This window comes from Mus musculus, chromosome 8 (genome assembly GCF_000001635.26).
Source record: "Mus musculus strain C57BL/6J chromosome 8, GRCm38.p6 C57BL/6J".
NCBI lineage: Eukaryota > Metazoa > Chordata > Mammalia > Rodentia > Muridae > Mus > Mus musculus.
The window spans coordinates 110,959,529-110,974,496 of NC_000074.6; the positions used below are offsets into that span (position 1 = coordinate 110,959,529).

The following is a 14,968-nucleotide window of genomic DNA, read 5'->3' on the forward strand; positions in this document are numbered from 1 at the left end:
TGAACTCACAGAGATCCACCTGCCTCTGCCTTCTGAGAGCTGGGATTAAAGGCGTGCACCACCACACCGGCCATTCCGTCTTAATTTCTAAGATAGGGTCTCGAGACTCTGGAGCTTGGTGATTTGGCGATTTGGCTAAGCTGGCCGGCCTGTGAGATTCTGCATACCACTGGCACCAGGTTACAGAAATGTTCCCACCCCCCAATCTGGCTTTTATATAGGTGCTGGGGATCTGTAACTCAGGCCCTCACTGCATGTATGATAGCTACTTATTGCTGGGCTATCCCAGAAATAATAGATTTTAAGACTGAACATCCTAATTGGTAAACGTTGGCTCAGAGTAATTATGAACACTTCAAGAGTCCTTCTTGGCTCTTCACAGTTGCTGGGAAAGATTGCTCTGGCTTGGGAGAGTAATGTAAGCCTCAGCCGCTATGGGAGGTGGGGCACAGGAGCCTCAGAGGGCCCCATAACAGGTCCACCTCTGGTCTCCGATGTCCCAAGCAAGACCTTTCTGCTTTTCATGTCCTCCACCCTGCCCCCATCATTGCTGGAGCATCACTTCCCAGGTTCTACAAGGCCATCTGGTCGCCTCCTGGGCCAAGAATAGAGCCCGTAGGATGCCTGCTCTCCCTGGCACGGAGAGGCAATTCCTGGTCCTTGTTCCTCCTGCCAGTATAGGAGCAAGATGCCTCGCCTCTCATTCTTCATGGATGTGAGGATGTCCACATTTATCAAGACAGCTGTCCAGAACCTATGTCTTGGCCCAGACTGTTAGAGTCCTCCAAGACCAGTGTCTGTGGAACACGGGTCCAGAGGAGCCCACAGGACCTTCTAGCAGAGTCTTGCCTGCCGTCACTTTCGGCTACAACTTTGTTTTATGGAGAAAGTCAAGGTTCAGAAAGTGCCCAGTGTCTGCCTGGTGTTATAGGCTCAGCAGTGGCCTTATTCCTCAGGGATAAGACAGGCCTCTGGTCACAGGAATGGAACTCAGAGCCTGTTTGGGTACCATGTTCCTTAGTCCACACATCTTCCTGTGCCCCACAGCCAACCCCTTTGTCTCAGGGTTGAGAATTCTTGTCTCAGAGGCAGACTTCTGCTCCAGAAAGGTGTCGGGTTCCCTGAGCAGCTCCTACTTGTCCACAGACCCAGGGGGCTGTGCCTCCATCTGCAGCAATGCTGTTATTGCTGAGTGTCAAGGGCAGGCCTTGGGGTATATAGGCAAGTGCTCCATCCCAGAGTGACTTCTCTCTGCTTGTTGGTCCACAGCGTTGCTTTTCTTGCTTTTGTTTTTTGCTTGCTTGTTTTTAAATATTTATTTATCTATTTTATATATATGATGAGTACACTGTCACTCTCTTCAGACACACCAGAGAGGGCATCGGATCTCATTACAGATGGTTGTGAGCCACCATGTGGTTGCTGGGAATTGAACTCAGGACCTCTGGAAGAGCAATCAGTGCTCTTAACCGCTGAGCCATCTCTCCAGCCTCTGCTTATTTGTTTTTGAGACAGGGTTGCTCTGTGTATCCCTGACTGTCCTGGTACTCACTCTAGCCCTTGAACTCAGAGATTGCCTGCCTCTGTCTCCCAAGCACAGAGATCACTGCCCAGTTTTTTTTTTTTTTTTTTTTTATTTTTGAGACATCCATAATTTGGCCTGACTCTCCTCCGAATCTTGAGTGTTGAGATTATAGGTATATACCATTGCATTTGGCTTGTTTTTGTTCTTGTTTTGAGACAGGGTCCTATCTAACCCTGACTGACCTGGAACACACTATGTAGACCAGACTAGCTTTGAACTCACAGGGATCTGCCGTCTCTGCCTCTTCAGTGCGGAGGCGTGTGCCACCATACCTGACACTGCTCTGTTCCTTTGCGACAGGGTTTCATTCTGTCTTCCCCGTGGCCTCAAACTTAGGATCCTCTGGCCTCAGCCTCCTGAGAGCTCTCAGTGGTTTTTTTTTTTTATTTTATTTTATTCCATTTTGTTTTTCTGTGTCGTCCTGGCTGTCCTAGAGCTCGCTCTGGAGAGCAGGCAGGCTTGCTTCTTTTTGCTTATGGCATTTCAAAGTCTTAGTTTCAAAGTATTTCAAAGTGTTAGTTGATGGCCCTATATCATGAAACAAGTCTAGCCCAGTGTCTTTAAAAATATTTATACTACCAATATTTAACATTCAGAGGATTTCATGTGAAATCTATATTTTTAGTTTCTCCTGGACATTTTCCTGCACTTCTCAGAGGTTCAGAGTGCCTATAGACAAGTCCCGCAGGTGGACTCCTGGAAACCGTTGGAAAGACTCCTGAAGTGCATTTCTCTGCTTTATGGCCCAGGACCATAAACCCCTCCAGAATGCCTCTAATAGCACTCGGACACCCCACCCCCACCCCCACCCCAAGCCTCTTTGGAGCATTGGAGAGGCAGCTTCTGTCTGGCAGGGTACTGGGTACTGGTCTCAATAGTGAGACTGACTGAGAGTCAAGACTTGCTACTGTGAAGCGAGAAGTTGTTTCTCAGTGCTCGGGGAAGGGCTTCCCAGACAGCCCTGCGCGAGGAGGTCCGTATGGCTCTGATTGGAGGGGAGCCTTGAAGGGGTGAGGGTTTCCCCACGCTCACAGCCATCTCCCTCCCCTGCCCAGATGCTACAACCCCAATTCAAGTCACACAACACCAACGAAGTGCTGGAAAAACTGTTCCAGATCGTGCCTGGCGAGAACCCCTACCGCTTCCGGGACCCCCAACAGTGCCGGCGCTGTGCTGTGGTCGGGAACTCAGGCAACCTTCGGGGCTCTGGCTATGGACAAGAAGTGGACAGCCACAACTTTATCATGAGGTGAGCTCTCACGGAACAGGCAGGGGGACAGGGAAATCGATGCGTGAAGCGTCCTTGTGTCTTTGGGTTTTGTTTGTTTGTTTTTAAACATTATTTAGTTTTCAGGATAGCCGAGGACGGCGTGTAGGAGTTCCTCCACCACGTGGGTCCTATGAACTAAACTCAGATTTTCAGGTTTGGTGGCAAGCTCTTTTACCCACTGAACCATCTTGCCAGTCTTCTCTGATCTTTTCTGCTAGGGTACAAGTACTAATTGCCCAGTGTGCTAAGGGACGCCAGCATCCAGAGGCTTCAGTTAATAGTCCTGGTCTCTCTTCCCAGGTTTTTCAGGTTGGGTGTGGAGTAAGTGTTCACAATACACATTGTGGGAGCTGGAGCGGTGTCTCAGTGGCTAAGAGCGCTTGCTACCTTTGCAGAGGATTGGAGCCTGGTTCCCAGCACCCACATGGAAGCTAAAAGTCACCTGACTCTGCTTCCAGGGATCCAACACTTTCTTCTGACATAGGTGTTACAAATACATATAAAAGGCAAAACAGTTATACATACAAAATACACTTTTTCCCCCTCTGTGTAGTCTTGGCTGTTCTGAAACTCTGAAGATTAGAGTGGCTTCAAACTCAGAGATTTGCCTGCCTCTGCCTCCCAAAAGGTGTGTGCCACCACTGCCCAACAAAAAAATAAATCTTTTTTTAAAAGTTGCCTGGCATGCACGAAACTCTGGGGTCAATCCTGAACAGTGCACACACCAGGGTCAGTGGCATACTCCTGCCTGTGTGTTTGGTGTTAGAAGAACCTTAATACATACAGTCAGTCACTGGGGCTGGAGAGTTGACTCAGTGGATAAGAATATAAGCTGCTCTCCCAGAGGACTCAAGTTCATTGCCTGTCACATGACTCACAACTGCCAGTAACTCCAGCACCAGGAGATCTGACTACTCTGGCTTCCCTGGGTATCCATACTCACATGCGCATACCTACACCCATATATGTGTGTGTATATGTGTATGTTTGTATATATACACATATATAACATGTAATACATGTATACATGTAATATTATATATACATAGTGTATTAATATGTATACATAATTTAAAATACATATAATTTAAAATAATAATAAATATTTAAAGAAAAACTTTACTAGCAGAAAGTATTCCTTTGTTTGTTTGTTTGTGTGTGTGTTTGTTTTCTCAAGGCAGGGTTTCTCTTTGCACCCCTGGCTATCCTAGAACTTAACCAGTCTGGCCTTGAACTCCTGGTGGCAGGAGGTGTTCTTATTATTGTCCATTCTACTGCCCTTGAGGTACACTAAATCACTAAATCAACTCATCTTCTTTTCAAAAGGGTAAGGTAGGTGTGGTAGCACACATTCATGAATCTTAGCTCCTGCAAGGTGAGACTGAAATATCCCAAGTCCAAGGCCAGCCTGAGGTGCCATAGAAAGCTTCTGGTTTAAAAAAAAACCAATCTCAAAGCAAGTCATGGTGGCGCACGCCTTTAATTCCAGCACTTGGGGGTGGGGGGGCAGAGGCAGGCAGATCTCTCAAGTTCAAGGCCAGCCTGATCTACAAAGCCAGTTCAAGACACCCAGGGCTCTGTTACCCAGAGAAACTTTACCTTGAAAAACAAAACAAAACAAAACAAAACAATAATCTCAAAGCTAGGCACAGTAGCCCACACCTTAAATCCTAATACTTGGAATGTAGAAATCGGCGAATCTCTTAGTTTGAAACCAACCATGGCTACATAGTGATACCCTGTCTCAAAAAACAAAAAACAACACCCCCCCCCCCAAAGCTCCTGTACCCCGGTGCTGGTGGTATGGAGATTGGTACATCCTGGAAGCTTGCTGGTCATCAAGTTTAGCCAAAATTGTAAGCCTTGGTTCAGAAAGAAAATCTGTCTTAAATAATGAGGTGGGGGTTAGGGAAGTGGCCCAAGAGATAAATGCACTTGTTGAGCAACCCTGACAACCTGAGTTTGGAATCTCAGAGCCTGTATAAAAGCCAGATGCTGTAGCACAGGCTTCTTTGATTCCAGTGTTGCCCTATAGGGAGCTGAGACGCCGAGACAGGGCATTCTCCAGAAGTTTGAGCGCCCATTACCCTAGCCAACACAGTGGTAAGGAGACCCTGCCTCAGGTAGAGAGGTGAGGACTGACCCCAGACTCTGTCTTCTGATCTCCACACATGTCCCCGTGGCAAAAACAAGCACACACAGAAATAAAGGAGAATCAAAAGAAGCTGATTTCCATTGTCAACACATGCAAACACAAATATACACATACACAAATGAATGAATGAATGAATGAATGAATGAGTAAATAAAATACTGAAAATGCCAGGTTTTTGCTAAACATCACCTAGGATGGGCATTGTAGAAAGACCAGATTTCCCGGGAGGCAGAAGGCCTTTGTCGTAGAAACCTTTGCTGTCTCCATAGCAACACCAACATAGCAATTTATCTCTTGAGGCTTTCCGTATTTTTTTTTCCTTTGCAAGATCTTCCTCGAGATGAGGAACGGTGACAGATGTAGAAATAGAATGCTGAGTTCCCCCCAGAACTCCAGAGCCACCTGGATTATCCTCATTTTCCAGTTCCTGGGGTTTTAAAGGGAAGGAAGCCGAAAGCTGGTGCAAGAACTCTGTCTACTGAGAGAAGGTGGCCAAGATTAGGGGGTCGAGGCTCCCATTGCTTCCCTTCAGCTCTGGGGCCCTTTGAAAACCCAAGGAAACTCAGATACCTGAATACCTGCTTCTCTGGCCAACTCTATCATATATATGGTTCCTCGGTGATGGTTGGGAAACCTCAGGGTCAAAGCCTGTGGCCCAAAAGCTGTGCCTTCTGACATGTGGGTGTCCTCGCTGCGGACACACCCATAGATTCTCCTTCACATGAGGCAGGCTCAAGATACAATGTTTGGAGTGGTCCCTAGAATCGCTGGGCAGAAAAGGTGACCCAGATGGTAGTTGTCTGTCTGTGTGTGGTCTATAGAAAGGGCCAGATGGTGGCCGGTTGCAGATCTCTCTTGATTGGGAACCAGAAAGGAAACCTTTCACCCCAGAATCAGGGAGAGCAGTGAAATCCAGATCTGTCCTCTCACCTCGAGCTGTCGTCTCCACCTGTAAATTCTCTGATCTCTCCGCTTATGACCCAACTGGAGTTGAGCCTTTCTTACTTCCTCTAGGCAGCAGATACATCCAGCTCCTGGCATTGTCAGGTGACAGAAGGCACGATGGAAGCACAAGGAAAGGGATGAGGCAGCCAGACACTGTCCCTGAGTAAAGTGTGGTCCACCCTGCCCAGCCTTTCTTTGGCTGCTGGGGGCAGCTGGGAGCAGATAGGTTTCTGGAATGCGTGGCTCCATGCCCCAGAGGTCGATGTCATCTTCTGGCCCCTTTCCAACTTGGCTTATCTAGAATGAGTCACAGTCTCCAGAAGAATGCCAAGTCCCTCCCTGTTCCTGTGGAGGCTGTGCGACATCATCTGGACTTTATTTTGGATCTTCATTCCCTGCCCCCTGCTGTCTGGGGCCTGAAGCCGGTAGTAGAGGAGTGAAGGAAGCTGACGGTCCCGCCACTAGGACCAGGGGGACACTTCTTGACTCTGAGTAGACTGGCTAATCAGTGAGCCAGCCTGGGGTAACTGTACCCTTTATCTTCCCTCATTACACAAAACAGTGGGCTTCATTCCAATATTTTCATATGTGCATATAATTAGTTTTGATCGTACTCACCCACCCACCATTGACTTCTCTTCTTCCTCCTCCCAAGTAGGCTGCTTTCAAACCTTTTTTCCCCCTAAAATTGGATAGTCACAGCTCTTTGATCTTCAGGGCTTGGTCTATCTGTCTCTTGTATTGGGTGGTGGTGGTGCACGCCTTTAATCCCAGCACTCAGGAGGCAGAGGCAGGCGGATTTATGAGTTACAGGTCAGCCTGGTCTACAGAGTGAGCTCTGGGTCAGCCAGGACCACACAGAGAAACCCTGACTCAAAAACAAATAAACAAAAACGACGACAACAGATAAAGTTTGCTGCTTAGGTCCTCAGAAGCCTAAATCTGGATTCCAGCATCGGTCCAGCTTGGTAACACCAGCCGAATTCTTCCATGTCCTTCGTGCCCTTTCCATCCACAGGCAACTGAGATGTTGGGAGAGGAGCAGGAGGAAAATAGCAAGAGGTGCTCTGTGGCATAGGAAGTCTACACCCATTCCTGAGATTGGTGCCAGCTACTCTGATTCGATGTTTGTACAGTTTCATAGAGCTGGCCTGAAAGCTAGGGGGGCGCATGGAGACTGTCCCTCCCTCCCGGATCCCTGTGCCATAGTGAAGGAGCAGAGCTTCTGGTCACCCTACTGTGGTAGGAATGCTGCAATGTCCTCTTAAACAGCAAGAAGCAAGACCAACAGGCTCGTGCTTAGAGCCTGTGATGTAAGATGTTTACCAAAATGGGAGGCTTGTCTTGGCACACGGGTACATCTCTGTGATCCCAGCACTTGGGAGGCGGAAGCAGGAGGTCAGGAGTTCAAAGCCGATGTTTGATACACAGCAAATGTAAGGCCAGTCTGGGCTGTATGAGATCCTGTCTCAAAGAGGAATCGGGGTACTTTCCATCCTTAGGATATTTCACTGAATAGAGCTGGGTTTGTTACCAACATGTAACACTTACTCCATCCTGGTACCTAAGTGGTATTCGGTGGGTGAATGTACAGATTGTACCCCCAGTTCTTTGATTAACAGAATAGTCTTTATCTTTACTTAAGCAACCATTGCTGAGCCAAAGTGTACGTCATTTTATTTCTTTTCCTTTTTTTTTTTTTTAAGACAGGTGTTACGTTACGCTGTAGTGCAGGATGGCCTCAAATGTGTGGCAATCCTCCTGCCTCAGCTTCTTGAAAGCTAGAACTTTATGGGCATTAGCCGTCATGTCCAACTTCCTTTTTTATTTTTGGTGAGTGCCAAATTATCCTGTAAAACCCGCACACCACGTTTCATGGTAGTTCCTTCTCACACCTCTCTCTCTCTCTCTCTCTCTCTCCCTCTCTCTCTAGGATGAATCAGGCACCGACTGTGGGCTTTGAGAAGGATGTTGGCAGCCGAACAACTCACCATTTCATGTACCCAGAGAGTGCCAAGAACCTGCCTGCCAATGTCAGCTTCGTGCTGGTCCCCTTCAAGGCCCTGGACCTAATGTGGATTGCCAGCGCCCTCTCCACAGGACAGATCCGATTGTGAGCCTCTTTGCTGGCTGAGTAGCACACGGGTGTCAGGAGTTCTATGGGAGGGCTTGTCTCTGAGTTCAAAAGGTTCTCTAATTGAATTAGTGCGAAGTAGGAGCTCAAAAATGGAGTTGATTCTATGTCACTTCCCTTGTGGTGCAGCTCAGGGTACAGCTCTGGGCTGTGGGGTTTTTTTTCTCTGGTAACTGTCTTTGAGATGGCAGTTCTATCACAGCTGGCAACCCTGACAATTCATTTCACTGAGGGTTTGTTGTTGTTCTTTTTTAAGATTTATGTATGTATTGTATGTATATGAGTACTCAGTCTTAATGCAACCCAGAAGAGGGCATCAGATCCCATTACTGATGGTTGTGAGCCACCATGTGGTTGCTGGGAATTGAACTCAGGACCTCTGGAAGAGCAGCCAGTGTTCTTAACCACTGAGCCATCTCTCCATCCCTGGTTGCCTTTTCTATTTATTGCTGTTTGTTTGTTTTATTTCTGAGACAAGCTCTTGATAAGCTGCTGAAACTGGCCTTAAATTTTCTCTGCAGCTGAAGCAGGCCTTGAACTTGTGATCCTCATGTCTCAGCTCCCCTACTGACTGGGATCACAGGTCTGTGTCACAAGGCCTGGTTTACCAAAAGTTTGTCAGGTTTTGTTGGCTTACATTTAAAAAAAAAAGCATTTATGTGAATGTGACTGAGTGTATATATGTGCACTGTATGTGTGCAAGAGCCCAAGGAGGTTGGAAGAGGACATCGGATTCTCAGGAACTGGGGTTATACAGGTGTTTGTGAGCTTCCATGTGGGTGCTGAGAACTAAATCTGATTCCTCTGCAAGAGCAGCAAATGCTGGTAACCACTGAACCATCTCCCCAGCTTTATTTGATTTGTTTTGTTTTTGTTTTTTTTTCTTCGAGACAGGGTTTCTCTGTATAGCCCTGGCTGTCCTGGAACTCACTTTGTAGACCAGGCTGGCCTTGAACTCAGAGATCCACCTGCCTCTGCCTCCCAAGTGCTGGGATTAAAGTAAAAAAAAATTTTTTTTAAAGTAGTAAGAAGGCCAAAAGTGGTTTAGCAATGGCTTACTCCTTATGCCTTGCTCAGTCTACTTTCTTATAGAAGCCAGAGCCACCGGCCTAGGGGTGGCTCCACCTACAATGGACTGGACCCTCCTATCAGTCACTAATTAAGAAAATGCCTCACAGCTAGATCTTATGGAGGCATCTTCTTAATTGAGGTTCTCCCCTCTCAGATGCCGCTAGCTTGCGTCAGGTTGACATAAAAAGTAGGCACACACACACACACACACACACACACACACACACACACACACACGGCGAGTTTGAGATCAGCTATTCCAAATGCTGAGTTTCCCAACAGAGAGCTTAGGGGAGAAAGGGTGAAACTGCAAGTTCCTAGGCTTGACTAGAGGATCCCAATTTTATCCCGAAAGCCACTGAAGGTTTTTATCATGGCCCTGCAGTGGCGAACATGCAACGGGAATAGGTCAGTCTAGAAATTGTGAGGGTGTCACTATTTGGTCATCAGGAGCAAATGTGTTGCCATCTGAAAGGTTTTTTTTCCTGTTTTCTTGCAGCACCTATGCCCCAGTGAAGTCCTTCCTTCGAGTGGACAAAGAGAAGGTAAGTTCTCTACCCCCTGTCTTTTGACTCTCACCACCATGGAAATTATGCTGGCTTATTCAAGCGATGCCAAGAGAGTGAGTGAGTTTTAGGATGGCCAGAGCTACCCAAGAGAAATCCTGTCCTGGGGGTGCAGGGGGAGGGGGCAGGTGTGGGATCTGCATCTGCTGGTATGCCTGACCCCTACAATGAACACAAGAACCTAGGAATACCCATGTGCTGCATTCCCGAGGAACTGCTAGAAGCTGTTCAGAGCCTGGCCCAAATCTCCAGACCTCCAAGCCCTTCATGTACCTTTCTCTCCTTGCAGGTCCAGATTTACAACCCAGCCTTCTTCAAGTACATTCACGACAGGTGGACCGAGCACCACGGGCGCTACCCTTCCACAGGAATGCTGGTGCTCTTCTTTGCACTACATGTGTGTGATGAGGTAGGCAGTCGGTGTTGTCTAGAGCAGAATTAGGAGAACCATAAACAGAGGAAACAGCCCTTTCCCCATCTTAGCTGTGGTTCCCGGGAAGTAGTTTTTGTAAACAGAAACCATGTTTTTTCATATCTGTTATTCCTATAAACAATATTTTTGCATTTCCCATCGTCATTACCTTTTAAGATTTACTAACAAAACTACTTCATTTAAAAGGCACATTTTTAGCAGGGTCATGGTGGCACCTGTAATCAGATACGGAGAGTTTGAGACAGGAGCAGCGTTTGAGGCCAACCTGGGCTACATAAGACCCAGTCGTGAAAAAGCGAAACACAAATGAGAAAGAGACAGAAGTCCCCTCTGAGTCAGTGCCCTTATGTCAGGCCTGGGTGTCCCCAACCACGCCCCCGACTCCCAGTGACCCCTGTGCCACCCTCCTCACAGGTGAACGTGTATGGGTTCGGGGCCGACAGTCGAGGCAACTGGCACCACTACTGGGAGAACAACCGGTACGCGGGCGAGTTCCGGAAGACAGGCGTGCATGACGCCGACTTCGAAGCCCACATCATCGACATGCTGGCCAAGGCCAGCAAGATCGAGGTCTACCGAGGGAACTGAGCGGCCCTGAGCGCCTTCAGAACCAGTCACTTCTGGGTCCGGCAAGCGCCGGTTGCAGCCCACCAATCAGACTGCGCCGTCCCCAGCAACCAATCAGTGCTGCAGTTGGGAGGAGCTTCTTTCTTAGCCAATCACGCAACTCAAGGAGAATTTCCGGCGCCGCCGTCTCCACCAATCATGGCCTTGGGAGGCGGCGGGCCTCGACCCCCTCCCCTAAACCTGCTTTGGATAAGAATTTTGATGCTTTTTAAGAGGCGGGTCTGGGGCTGGGCAGGAGCGCCTTGAACTGCTCATTTCCAGCTTAGGCCGGGTGGGTGAGTGAAGCCATCCAAAGAAATGTGGTTCCGGTGAGACACTCTCCAGGGCTTTCCGTGGCGCACCAGGTAGTAGGGGGTTGAATTCACCCCCTGTTGGGTTGATCTCCCTAGGGCCTCACTAGTGTCAGGAACGGGTAGGAAGCTTCACCGGGTCACATGCAAGGTGCTTCTCTCACATGTGCCCTCACTCCTGTCTCCTACCACCTTCTCAGCGTCTGTCCTTAGGTCCTGGGCCTCCTCTCCAGCTCACCTGTTGATTCGGAGACAAAGTGAGACCACCCTGACTCGGCTGCTTTTGCTCTCCCACACGTGACCCGTGTCTTTAGCCCTAAGGCGCGAGAGAGCAACACGGTTGGACAGTTGGCTGGAAAGGAGATCCCTGAGCATGTACCGTTTTCTTTCATTGTCACCCCAAAGAGGAGCAGGCAGCCTCTTGCTTGGGGGTAGGATTTGCTTTGGACTCATGCTTTAGTTACCCTCAAGCTGCCAGGGATGGCGATCCAACCAAGATTGCTTGACAATTGTTTGCGGGGCCTCGCGCAGATGGCTCGGAGCTTTGCTGGGGAGGAGCGGATTGGTGGCTGCCCTGCATGCCTCCTCCTGTCCGCACCTTTACCCTGCTTACTCGCCTGTTCTAACCTACTCTCCAGCTCCAGAAGGGCCGCTCAGTCAAGAATCAGGGGTTACAACTGGAAGCTACTTGCATGACTTGGTCACAGTTGAGGTTCACTGGGAGAAAGGGCTTCAGTGAATGTCTCAGGCCGCAGAAAACACGTCCCTGCTGCAGCGTCCACATAAATATTTCCCATTCTTAATGAGTTCACATTACCAAGCAGCCTGGTTGGGGGACAGTCACACATAAGGGAGAGTGTTAAGAGGTTTGGGATGAGGCAACAACCCTAAAAACTAATACATGGAGAACTTTGCTCGAGTCTGTTCCTTCCCAGTTTCAAAAGCACGGGTGGAGGAAAAAAAAAAAGGGAGGGGCGTATAGCAGAACCTCTCAGGGCTCGAACCATCGCACATAGTCACCGTTCCAGTTTTTGCCTGTCTCATCTCTGCTCTCAAGCTGCTGTGATGAGAAACGGGAAAGCAATGCAATTATGCCAAACAGTATTGAGAAGAGTAATTTATTTTTCTTCCCTTTGTTTTGTTTAAATCATGAATCCCCATTCTAGAAAAGGTAGGTCCCAGAATCTACATCTTTTTCTTCTAGAGTTATTTAAACATTCAACTTTCCCTTCCGTTTCTTTCCCTGAATTAAAAAGAACAAAGCCCATAGAGTCACTCATCTGTTCTGAACTGCACCATCCTAGGTGTCTAAGGAGGTAAGGGTGTTTGGGAGAACAACACAACTCTGATACCCTCTTACGGCTGAGGAGTCTAGTTCATGGGCTCTGTTCACTGAAGTCCCCCCTAAGGACTCTGAGTATTATGGTTTAAAAAAAAAAATCAACTTATTATGTCAGGCATGGTGGCATGTGCCCTTAATCCTAGCAGTTGAGAGGCTGAGGGGCAGGAAAAGAAGTTAAAGGCTAGCCTCAGCTACATGGTAACTTTCAAACTAACCTGGGCTACATGAGACCTTTCTTAAGGGGGAAAAAAAGGAGCAAAAAATCTCTAGTGAGTTCTCTCACGAGTTCTGACATTTTTCTGCTTAGCCCAATCGTGCTGTGTGGCCCACAGCTTGTTGCCAGTACAAAGTGCTATGCAAAGGAAGAGTTCTCTGGGAGAGCTGCGGAGGGCAGATAGTGCCTCTCTGAGTTTTGCCTGTCACTAAGGATAAATGCTTAAACTTCAGTAGGGTAACTGGAAAACAGGGGGGAATGTTGGGTCTGCACCTTAAACTACTCACTAAAATAGGTCGTATGGATCTTAGAACTAAATTAAAAAAAAAAAAAAACCAAACCCACAGGTAGTAAGTAGTACTTCTTGTCTTTTCAAGACAAGGTTTCTCTGTGTAGCCCAGGCTGGTCTGGAACTCAGAAATCCTCCTGCCTCTGCCTCCCAAGTGTCGGGACTACAGGTGTGCATCATCACAGTACAGATGGATTACCTTCCCCCACCCCAGCTGCTGTGATTCATCCCTGCAGTCTTAGCGAGGCTGAGGAGGTACACTAAACTAGTGTTGATTTTCTGAGAGAGCAGCTGTCTTGTACCTATGCTCTGTAGACCAGGCTGGTCTCAAATTCCTAGGAGATCCATCAGCTCTGCCTCGTGGGTTCCAGGGTATATGCTATTTAACAAAAAAAACTGACAGACATCAGATACATAAGTTTTGTCCTCTGGTCGTTTAACTCTTCTGTGATTATGGTTTCTGAGACTGGGGCAGGGCTGTTCTGTTAAAATAGATAGGAGACCAATGTGGAAGGCAGCATGTAGAGTTTTATGTTCATAAAACCTATCAGGATTGCACGAGGGTAGCTGGGTAGAAACAGCAATGGTCTGGGATGAGCTGTTTTTACTCCATTCTTAGACCAGAGATGGCCTGCCATGTGGCTTTAATTTTGCTTTTTTGAGACAGGGTTTCGCTTTGCAGACTAGGCTGGCCTCAAAACCAGAGGCCTTTCTGCCTTTGCTCTGAAAGTGCTGGAGTGTGCCATCCCACCCCCTCCCTTTTTCTTTTTCTTAGAGATTTATTTATATGTAGGTACACTGTAACTGTCATCAGACACACCAGAAGAGGGTATGTCATTACAGATGGTGGTGAGCCACCATGTGGTTGCTGGGAATTGAACTCAGGACCTTCAGAAGAGCAGTCACTGCTCTTAACCATTTAAAAGGGAGGGGGGCTGGGGCCATCTCAGTAGCCCCCACCCCCCTCCCTTTTAAAACTTTACATGTGTTGGTGTTTTGCCTGCATGTGTCAGATCCCCTGAAACTGAAGTTACAGTTCTGGGCTGCCATGTGAGTGCTGGGACTTGACCCCAGACCCTCTGGAAGAGCAACTACTGGTGTCAGGCACTGAGCTCTCTCCAGCCCTTTCTGCCTTGTTTTTAAGAGATGTTCACTTTCAGTGTCACCATTTAGGTGAGTGCAGGTAGTAACTATTGCTCCATCTTGTTTTGTGCCTTCTCACTTCTCTTGCCCTTCTTTGAAACTTCCCCACAGCACTCAAACACCTGCACACTCACAGGCAAACCTTGATGTCTTCTGCACTACCCATTCTAGGCAGACCGTGATTTTCAATCTCATACCTGCTCTCCCGTGTTCACCATCATTCAAGGGCTGAAACTCTAGCCTACATACACATCTATCTGGTACTTCTCTTCTGTGGAACCAAAATATTTCAGATCCAAAAGAGTCTAAACATGTTTTGTTTGATCTTTGTCCTTTCCTATTGTTGTATAGGCTAAATCCCTGAATTCTGGGCTCAGTTGATATTTATTTCACTGTCGAGGTTCACAGGTGAGCACCAATACAACATCTTAAGATCTAAATGAACATAAAAATGACTCCCAAGAAAGATGGTTTTAATTCTGTTTTTGAGCCATGTTCTCTTAATATAACTCCGGATATTCAGGAACTACTGATCTTGTCACCAGAGCACTGGGATTGAAAGTAACTTACATCTCTGGGAGTGGAGTATACATGACTGCCAGGTGCCCAAGGACAGCAGAGGTACCAGCTTCCTCTGAAGCAAAGGAAGTACCAGGCAGTTGTGAATGACCTGACATGATGTGGGCACTGGGACTCAAACAAAGGTCCTTTATAAGGGCAGCAAGTGCTCCTGACTATTGAGTCTTCTCTCCAGCTCCTAGATTGGCAAAGTTTTAAAAACTGATAATATAAAGGCTGCAGAGATGGCTCAGAGGTTAAAAGCATGGGCTGCTCTGACCCAGAGTCCTGAGTTCAATTCTCAGCAACCACATGGATTCATAGCCATCTGTAATGAAATCTAATG

General features: G+C 47.7%; 1 protein-coding gene across 5 annotated transcripts in view; it reads left to right on the forward strand.

Moving 5' to 3' along the window:
- Positions 1 to 14,530, forward strand: part of St3gal2 (ST3 beta-galactoside alpha-2,3-sialyltransferase 2) — a 54,316-nt gene extending 39,786 nt beyond the window's left edge. For 4 of the 5 annotated variants that reach the window (XM_006530786.3, XM_006530787.3, XM_006530788.2 and 1 more), the window contains 5 exons: positions 2,641 to 2,834; positions 7,889 to 8,068; positions 9,660 to 9,705; positions 10,016 to 10,135; positions 10,574 to 14,530. In XM_006530786.3, coding sequence (XP_006530849.1) covers positions 2,641 to 2,834; positions 7,889 to 8,068; positions 9,660 to 9,705; positions 10,016 to 10,135; positions 10,574 to 10,747 — 714 coding nt within the window. In that variant the 3' untranslated portion in view covers positions 10,748 to 14,530. The remainder of the gene's footprint in view (positions 1 to 2,640; positions 2,835 to 7,888; positions 8,069 to 9,659; positions 9,706 to 10,015; positions 10,136 to 10,573) is intronic. The other variant, NM_009179.3, reaches the window with a different exon arrangement.
- Positions 14,531 to 14,968: the final 438 nt, after the last annotated feature.